Source organism: Electrophorus electricus, chromosome 6, assembly GCF_041902795.1.
Source record: "Electrophorus electricus isolate QZ-2024a chromosome 6, ASM4190279v1, whole genome shotgun sequence".
Lineage (NCBI taxonomy): Eukaryota > Metazoa > Chordata > Actinopteri > Gymnotiformes > Gymnotidae > Electrophorus > Electrophorus electricus.
The window spans coordinates 30,777,056-30,787,055 of record NC_137502.1 but is presented as its reverse complement, the minus strand read 5'-3'; the positions used below and the strand labels follow the sequence as shown (position 1 = coordinate 30,787,055).

General features: G+C 47.7%; 1 protein-coding gene across 16 annotated transcripts in view; it reads right to left on the bottom strand.

Annotated features, from left to right (window-relative positions):
• rapgef5a (Rap guanine nucleotide exchange factor (GEF) 5a) overlaps positions 1 to 10,000 on the bottom strand; it is a 46,588-nt gene that overhangs the window by 20,079 nt on the left and 16,509 nt on the right. For 12 of the 16 annotated variants that reach the window (XM_081716422.1, XM_081716423.1, XM_081716424.1 and 9 more), the window contains 4 exons: positions 8,387 to 8,512; positions 8,216 to 8,264; positions 7,929 to 8,005; positions 2,708 to 2,836 (listed from right to left, as the gene is read on the bottom strand). In XM_081716422.1, the coding sequence (XP_081572548.1) occupies positions 2,708 to 2,836; positions 7,929 to 8,005; positions 8,216 to 8,264; positions 8,387 to 8,512 (381 nt within the window). The remainder of the gene's footprint in view (positions 1 to 2,707; positions 2,837 to 7,928; positions 8,006 to 8,215; positions 8,265 to 8,386; positions 8,513 to 10,000) is intronic. The other 4 variants (XM_027001386.3, XM_035525404.2, XM_081716418.1 and 1 more) reach the window with 1 other exon arrangement.

The window sequence follows — 10,000 nt, the reverse complement described above, 5'->3', positions numbered from 1 at the left end:
TGCACATATCCAGGTTTCATATCATGTATAACACAGGAACCTCCTACCACATAACATGGGAAGTAATCAAATTATGGGAGCCACAGAGGTTTCTTGGCCAGGACCGACCCGAATCTCATCCAAAGACCAAATCTCATTAATTGTCTGGGCTAACTGGGTTAAAGCTGCACTAAGTAAGTTGTCACGCTAATCATGGAATCCAGCCTCTGATAATCTGGCCTGAAACACAGACTCTCTGATAATCTGGATAAGCACGATTGGGACTAGGGGATATTTTTTTTCAAAATCACCTTGGAAACGGCAGTCAATCTCCTCCAAATTATTTCCCCTGCAACTAAATGCAGATTCTCACTGCCCTGAACAAGGACGCCACTTGTCTGAACACGTGCTAATGCTGGCCCTTGCCTCACCACACTCAGGAACTGTATCAGTGAAGCGTTCCATCGTTACAAAAAGGTGAACACTCCTGCAAGTCAAGCCTCTGATTGGATGCCGAAAAAAGGCTAAATTTGGTAAGAAAAAATGTTAAAAATTTGGTAAGTTGCTGCTAGCCATATGACTAGCATAGCAAACGTGTGACGTCAACAAATCAGAAAGATGTCCCCAGTGGAGATGTGTAAGCTAGGAGTCTTCCCTTCTTTTAACATTCTGTACTACTGCCAGTTAGCTTTTTTTCAATCAGTACTTCATTGTTACACAACTTATGTGCTTTGTGTCCTCCTCCCTCACTGAAGAGCTACTCTAAGCACCTCTATCCTGTCATTAAAACATATTTGGAAAATCCCTGTATAACAGGGTCCCAGTAACAATAAACCTTCATATTTTTTAAGATAACGGCAGACAACAGGAAGCAGAATCCATGAGCTGGTTGTCCTTGCGCCCCACCTTCGAGCCTGCAGCCTCAGGCCTCTGGCAGTGCCGCTGTGAGGGGGCCACTTAGGCCTCCACACCCTCTCCTTTCACACGTCCGGGCCGTCCAAAGGCCAAGAAATGGAAAGGAGAAAGAAAAAATCTACATGCGGTGGGTGTGGAGCCTAGGAGGCGGAGCCTAGGGGGCGGAGCCCAGGTGCGGAGCCCACCTGCGTTAGCGGAAAGGAATCGGGTCCGCTCCCTCATCATGGCACCCGTGCTCACGTGGCACAGACGCTCCTCAATGGCAGGAAGGGAGGGGCCCTGGCTGTGGCCTTTGTGAAGCCAGCCAATCAGGAGGCAGACCAGAATCTCTGCCAGTTCTGACTTTCATTTCTACTGCAATAGTGGGGACTATTATGGCTTTGCTATCACTAAGAAGTCACATGACTTTTGCTCATCCCTCTGAGGTGCGGTGCAATATATACCATGTGTGCGGCATATGTGGACCTCCACCAAAACACACCACAGGTCCACTAAACCTGATTAGAAAGTAGGAGTTCTGATCCAAGATCAGGGTTAACGCTCATAACAGGGTTAACACTGTCAAATACACATACCTGACGACAAAAAAGGAACCTGGTGTAGGAATGACAGTGCAGCAGTGATACCTGCTCCAGATTGTGATCCTTACAACGCCGGGAAAAAGCCTCGTCCGTCGTGTTCTCCTCCAAGGACCCAAATGTCTCACCCATGAGGTTGGGTGGAAGCAAGACATGCCGCTGCTGCCTGCAGACTGCCAGCCTTGCAGTCTTCTGAGCGCCTGAGCTGGCCCGAGGCACACTGTGTTTAAGCATATCCCCGAATGATGCAACCCATCCATAATGACTGTGCTTCACGGGTGTCTCACTCCCAGTTCAACCAACTATTTCTCAGCTTACCAGTATCAATTATCTTTGGTTAGCTTCCTAATGAGCTAGGATTTTAGCCGCTGCGTGCGTGATTTATTCAGTCACAGGGCATGTTCATTGGAGTTCATATTAAATGACTGAACAAAAACCAACAAAGCAAATGGCCGTCAAACACAAGCTGTATTTAGTGCAGTCACATATGATTAACCGAGAATGCAGCTATACTGTGCAGTCTTTGGCTACAGATAATTTTGCTGCTTGGATTGGTCATCAAATACAGATCACCCCATCTGTTCTTTCCATACTCTGAGGGTAAACTGTGCATCACTAGCTGAGCTTTTCACCAGCTCCAGGGTTTCATTTCCAAAGATGTAAAATGCAGCTTGTGAAAATGACTAATCATGTGCAGTGTTTAATCAGGCAACTGCCTTGGGGAGAGCCCCAAGCCTCTGTGGTGCTGAACACAAAGATACCCCCAGAGACAGCCCTTTTTCCACTCCGTTTCTCAGCGCTGTGTCACCTTGCTGCAGGCAAAGACACCCGTACAAAGACAACCCCCTCACATACACCACACGCAGAAAGAAAGTGAGGGGAGAGAGAATCCGCGTGCTCCACGTTGACATACAAAAATACGGCTCCTGGCAGGCTCCGTGCGTGGCAGGTCCACAGGGCTTAATAAGGCTGTATCAGCTTAAGAGCACGGCGCTCAGACAGTAGAGCCAGACAGCACCCGCTGATAGCAGTCAGAGTTGGGGGGGGGGGGGGTACTAGAGGTCAGATCGCTTCAGAGGACAGTGAAAAAGTAACATTAACACATACAGTACAAAAGAAAGGAAGCAGCTCGCTCCAGTGCACGTCTGCAGGGGCTGGTGGAGTCTCTCTGTTGCGGCGGGCGTGAAGCGGGGGTGGTGGACCGCAGAGCGAGGCTAGGGAGGGGGGGTGCTCACCTGCGCCGAGCGGTCAGGCAGCCGGTAGTTCTGGCTCTGGAAGAAGCGGCAGCCGTCCTTGGCGAGCCGCTGCACCATCTCGAGGCGGGAGAGGTCATCGGGCGCCCTCAGCGCGCACACGCCGCTCTGCTGCAGAGCCGGGGGGAGAGAGAAGAGGTACCTGAGGCCGCAGTCCCACGCCATGCTTCCCATCTCGCAGCCTGGGAAGACCCAGAGAGTCACAGTCGCCAGGGGAGAGGCAGAGTCCCTCTGCGTCTCAGTGAACTCCCGGGAGCGTGTGTGTGTGTGTGTGTGTGTGTGTGTGTGTGTGTGTGCTACTCTTGCCTGTCTCAGACACTGCTTCTGCCTCTCCCTGCTCTAGGCTAAAGTATGAGGGAGAGCTCCGTGGTGAGTGTGTGTGTGTGTGTGTGTGTGTGTGTTTGTGTGTATGTTTGTGTGTGTGTGTGTGTGTGTGTGGGCGAGAGGGCGCGGATGTGTAGCTCCGCCCAAACAGAGGTGGGAAAAGTGCAGAGGGAACTCGGGGGAAAGAGAAAATCTGAAATTCTGGGCTTCCTGAAAGGAAGGAGCTTGAGGAGCCAGAGACTTATCGTGATATGCGTGGGTGCTGATGTGTTTACTCTACTGGGGTGTGTGTGCGTGTGTGTGTGTGTGTGTGTGTGTGTGTGTGTGTGTGTGTGTGTGTGTGTGTGAGTGTGTGTGTGTGTGTGTGTGTGTGTGTGTGTGTGTGTGTGAGAGAGAGAGAGAGTATAAACAGAGGTATTTAAGGAGATTATAAAGTGAAGCGTAACCTTCCCATGAAGCGCAGATGTATGTGAAAGAATCAGTACTTGTGAATAGGTCTATTCAGTGGCATTTTGAATAAAGCTAAACCTAAAACAAATTTTCCTGTGGGCACAAGAAGAGATAGCATTCTTTCACACACACTCGCAGGTGCGCGCACACACACAGTAGCCCTAAGCTGCAGCTTGTCTCTATGCTCTGAGCCTGTCGTCAGACACACACCCTCTCTGCCTTTGTTTATTGACACTGCTCTTTGTTGTGGTTGGCCCAAAACAGAGCACTTCCTGTGAGGTAAATCGTGACGCTGTCGCAGAAACAATGGGCTGACGGACGGACGTCGAGACACTGACAGAGCACCTGCAGGAACGCCCCGAAACCTCCTGCACCGTGAAGAGAGCATGCACGCGCGGGAGTGCGCTCGGCGAGGCACAGTGGACCCTTCACTGCCAACAGCAGCTGGGCTCGCAGCCGCTGCGATGAAGCTGGAGGAAGACTCCGAGCACTGGTGAAATATTAATGCGCCGTGATCACGCCCACGCTCTGTCTGCACATCTCTGCACAGCCTGAAGCCACAAAGTGAGGGGGCGGAGCCGCTTTTATTTTAAAGCCCACCTTTGGTGGAACAGTGGTCATGTAAGAGTGTGAGTCTGACCACAGGCACATAAAGAGGGGACAGAGAGCGAGAGAGAGAGAGAGAGAGAGAGAGAGAGAGAGAGAGATTATTACCTAGACTGTAATTACCTACGTAGTAATATGCAGCCACTGAGGAACCACAGGGGAGCTCTAATCAGATACTGCAGAGACATGCAGTACAACACACACACACACATACACACACACACACACACACATGCACAAAGTTCACAAAGTCCAATAGTTTGTCATGACAACCATTTGTGCCACACTCTAATAAGAGGCAGAGTGTCACTACTCGACAAGCTAATAACCCCCAACACAGAGATACTTGCACTAGTAAAAAGCAAACACACACTTTCTTCCTCTCTTCCAGTACACATAATGTATAACATACTAACAGCCTCCTGCAATTAATGTACTAGTTCTCACCCTAACCCCAATCCTAAACTGACATAGTAACAATAACCCCTCGAGTCGCCTACTACTTCTTGTTTGAAGACAAGTAACAAGGAGGAATCAGACACACACACAGTGCAGCCTGGGTAGGAGAGGGATGAATGATTCATAAACCGGATTTGGTCAGAATCAAATATTCATTTGAGGTTAGGAGAGGATGATGTTATTGTCATCTAATTATATTATGTTAAATGAAGCTTCTCCCTGTGTTCATCCACCATTTAGCATTTCGTGTCAGATATTGCGCTGAAACAGCCATCACTCTGTTCATTCGGGCTGTAGTTAGATGTAGAATTAATGTGCTCAGTCTTGTTGCAGTATACTTGGGGAATAATGTTATTTGTGATTATAGCATCTATAAATATTCCATAAATAATAGGACACTAATTATCTCTCCATTGGTGAGTAGATTTGTATCTCCATCATTCATTTTATTAACTATTGGGCAGAACTGCGTTTTAGATGAAGCCCTCATGCCTCACCTTTGAGAAGTGGCCCTACCATTCAGTGACACTGGGCCAAATTTGAATGGGTCTTTAGTGGTAAATTTGTCCCTACAGAAATGCCATAGCCTCTTTCTGACTTTATTTGTTACTGTGGTGCCACTTCCAGTGAATGTCAAATGTAGTAATATTATGTAGTTGTGTATCCCTAATGAGAAACTGTGCTTTCCTTCCCAACATCTGTATCCTTAACTATAGATAACTGACTCTGACACTCTGACACACACACACAAACACCCCAACTCACTCACCAACACATCCCTGCAGTAGTTTCCTTGGTAAATAAACATGTCTGATAAGCAGAGTCACACGGCCTGTCCCAGACTCGTACCGGTGACCGTCTGCCCGCGGCACTTCCTGGTAGCCTTCACGAGCGCAACAACCATGGAAATAAACACCCCAAACAAAGTCTATCCGCTGTCTGCTCTCCTTGAGTCTGATCTCAGAGCTGTGTGGAGAGGGCACAGGCGTGCATGTGTGCGAAAGATAGCAGTGTGCCCCACAACCGCACGTATTTACCCATTTTCCTTTAGCTTCCAGGCTCCCTCCAGCCTGCTGGGAGTGTGTCCTACTTTGTGGAGGGAATTATGGGAACGGTGAGAATGGTGGGAGCTTTTAGGAGCAAACTTTTGTTTAGTGGGGTTTTTTGTTTGTTTTTTTTTGTTTTCCAAGTTAGCCACTGTAATTCTCTCTCACGTGAAGTTCAGCCGACGCCTCGAGGGAAACTTCAAATCCACATCTGACTTTAGATTCAGATCTCACGGTAAGGCAGAACGGTTTCTTTGACTGTCAAAGGTTTGAAAAAAAAAAAACCTCACTGCAAGTAAATGAAGAACCATTTGGAAGTCAAAAAACGCCGTGGGTGAGCCGAGGAGACTGACACGAGCCACTAACAAGAGCCCGAAATGCACATCACTAATGCCAAAATCAGCGGCATGTGTATGTCTACAGAGCCTGGGTAGCAACAAGCTGGTCTGAGCTCATTTCTGGAGTGCAGTGACGAATTTTCTGCTTCCCACCCTATTTTGTTTTTCTCTGCTCCATGCAGATAACGTTATTTTCTTTTCTCCCTGAGCACTCAGAAGTCACTTTGAAGTGCATCGTCTCCACACTGTAGCTCTCTCTTGTTTGCTTGCTTGCACCAGGTCTGCTTTCTCAGTGTCATTAAAAACATGGAACAGACCAATACATCCATCAGAGGTTGTGCTGCAATAAGATTTCAAACATAACTGCCAAAATCACAGATAACAGGCTTTTACAAATACATTCACATATTTGGGAAAATCTAAATTTTCATATTCATATATTTTATATTATTCAGCATCAATACATAAATCTCATTTGGCTCATGGTCCCCTAGTCAATTATCTACCTTTGACTAGTGCAAAGACTGCTCCTAAATGTGTGCAGGGTGTTATTATGCTAAGCGTGTCTGATCTCAGACCTGTGCAGTGGCGCCTGCAGTGTGAAGATCCTCTGTCTGATCTCAAGTGGAGAGGGTGTAGTAAGGAGTTCTTCTGTCTGATCTCAGACCTGTGTGGGGCTGTCTCCAGTATGGAGCTCATCTGTCTGATCTCAGACCTGTGTGGGGGTGTCTCCAGTGTGGAGCTCATCTGTCTGATCTCAGACCTGTGTGGGGGTGGCTTTAGTGTGGAGCTCATCTGTCTGATCTCAGGCCTGTGTGGGGGTGGCTTTAGTATGGAGCTCATCTGTCTGATCTCAGGCCTGTGTGGGGGTGGCTTTAGTATGGAGCTCATCTGTCTGATCTCAGGCCTGTGTGGGGGTGGTTTTAGTGTGGAGCTCATCTGTCTGATCTCAGCCCTGTGTGGGGGTGTCTGTAGTGTGGAGCTCATCTGTCTGATCTCAGGCCTGTGTGGGGGTGGCTTTAGTGTGGAGCTCATCTGTCTGATCTCAGACCTGTGTGCAGCTATAACTGAGCTGTGGCTGATGAATTATTAAGATGGAGTAAGAGAGTTCCTGTGTTTTAAGGCCTGCCAAACGCCCTCACCCCACTGCTTCTGCCCTGTCCTCTTTCATTCTCTTACTCATCCCCCCATCTCTATCTCACATATGTAATGCGCGCGCGCACACACACACACACACACACACACACACACACACACACACACACACTAAAGCAGAACACCATGTTCTCCTGCACGAACGACCTCTTGTGCTCCTTGTCCTCTAGCTGAATCATCTAAATCATGTCATCTCTGCTACGCGCTCAGGAAACAGTTCAGGAAAAGCCCTTCTCTCTGTCTTCTCCAGCCCGACTGAGAGCAGTCTGCTGCAGCCACACACACACACACACACACACACACACACGACCCAAACAAGCGGACTCCTGCAGTAGCGCAGCGTCTGCACCCATGACTGCCTCACATTGCTACTTCTGTTTTAAAGGTGGACAGCCATCATAAATGAGTTGCTCAAAAAAACAAAAAAGAGAGAAATGCATGTTTTTATTTGTATTTGTCAAGCATGACTTTCTGTTTGTTTTGTTGTTGTTGTTTTTTTTTTACTGTAAATCAATTTGGCAGCAGTGTAATTCTTTAAATGGTGTATTTTACAGTTTCCTTTTTTCATCCTAAAGTGCGAGACAGCATGGGAGAAACTTTCCCGTGCCCTGCACTCGAGGCTCATCTTTCACAAGAACATTTCTGTGGTTTCATTTACCATCCCTCCCTCAATCTGTGAGCCTGGGCGTCACCACGTAGGAAAGCTCACGCTTACAAACTGGGAAACGGAGGCAAAAGAGACGAGGAGAGTTTGAACATGTGTAACAAGAAAGGCCCTGCATGAAGAAGAACAGAAAAAAAGATGGCGGAACGTTTATACCATACCCTGGCTTTGTCTTCGGGTGGTTTTTGTGGCTCTTGTGAGGAACTCCCTGCTGTATCAGGACTGTCCTCCTCTGACACTGCAACCAATCAGCACACAACTTTAAACTGACATCTTTATCAGGTTAAATCATCAGGAAACAATATGAAAATCACAAATTCTACATTACATATAAATAAACATTGATGCAGAATATGTGTTACAAACCACTAAAAGTAAATATCACCACAAAAAGTGCCAAATACACCAGTGAGATGTTTTTGACTTTAATTAGTGACATTTATCTTACTTGATTTTCTTGCTTTCCTTGCTAGTGCAGCAGCTAGTTCATTTTGTACCTGAGGAGAACAGGAAACAGGGTTCCACTCTTAAAAACAGGATGGGGAATAGACCGTGTTCCTCTCAGCTCCAGGAGCTGAGGGCCAATGTGGAGAGAAGAGCTGAAATATGAAAACCCAACTCTGAAAAGGCCCAGAGTGGCTCCTGTCTCATGGAGAACCGCTGTTTTTTCCCACACAGCCATCCAGGTCTTTGAAATCAGGCCTTCTGGACGCCGTGGCCGACTTCTGTTTGATCCATTGCATTCCTGCTGACCCCCAGCCAGGCACAGAAGTCCACCCAAGACATGTGGTGTGTTGGTTAACTCTTAAACTAGTAAAGGCATGATGTCAGGCTGTTTCAGTCCAGGTTTCTGTCCTAAATTTCAGGCAGCTGTCTGTAAGGTGTTCTGGAAGAACAATAAATGTCAGGGTACAAATACTGAGTACTTGTTTTTATTAAAAGAGGGGCAGAGTACGGGGCAACTATCAGCGTCACCGCGGCGTGAACGGTGTCAACAGCCTAGTCCCTGCACGTTGTGTAACTTGGGAATTAAAATCCTGCGGCGTCATCTTATTCATGTCCACCTCTCACTTGGGGCTTTTTGTTTTCTCTTGGAATAAGATCTGAATAAAATCGCCTTTCTGAGCTTCATGGCCAACTGCGGAGCTCCTGCGGCAAACGTGACTCACGCCGGGCGTTTTTCTGAGACCGTCCTGGCATGACAAGGTTTCTTTCCAACACTGCAGTTGCAATGTCTGATACTATGGGTGTGGCATCTTACCGCGATTCCCCTCTCCTCCTCCCAACCAATCATCGCACTGCAGTTTTCCCATATGCACCTGGGAAGATTTTTCCCCCTCGGAATGCTTAGGGGCAAAAGAAGAGCGGTGTGTCGCGGTCGATGTGGAAACAGTTGCTGTGTGCGTACGTATCTGACCTATGGATCATAGACGCTGATGCAACATCCTGTTTGAGAAGCAAAACATTAAGGGCCCGGATAAAGGAACATTATAATCTGGTGCATTGGTTCTCCGGCCTCATCCAAGCGGTTTGCTGTTGGTCCCATAGCAGCCCCACAGCATCAGAATAAATAGTAACAGTACAAGCAAAAGTCTGGACTTAACATCACCGCACATTACAGCATCCATACCAGACAGAGCAGAGAGGATGGTGTGAGTCAGGGGCATCGTTGGGGCTTCGGGTGTTTGAGCGCAAATGGTATTTTCCATCTTGGGTCTATTAAAGGCGGGGGGTGGGGTGGGGTGGGGTGAGGGTAGCACTACTGACACTTTAAAAGTTACACTACAGTTTGTACCAGGTTTAGGCCCCTCCCTGCCATGATACCTTCAGACTACTTGTGTGTGAAAGTAGCTAAAAATATATATATATGCATGCAGTTAAACAAGATGCCCTACTGATACCTAAGCCCTATCATTCTAATAAGGCTTCAAATATTTATGTGAGTTTAATGGTGATATATTTCTCCTTAAGTTGGGGATAGAAGAATCTGTCGTTTCTATGCAGTTGTGGGCGGACCACCTGTAGGCAGTGGAGGAGTGTGGGCTCTGTTACAGGCTAGCTGCTGAGGGGAAGATAAACATGACGGATTCTCTCTGTGCCCCAGGGCAGCACACGCATGCTAACATGACAGATGGTGCTGCTTTGGATTCAAATGTGCCAAGAGTGGTGATACAGCCATACAGAGGGATCAGGACATGGAGCCAGAGACCTCCTGCACTGTCAGTGATCTCAC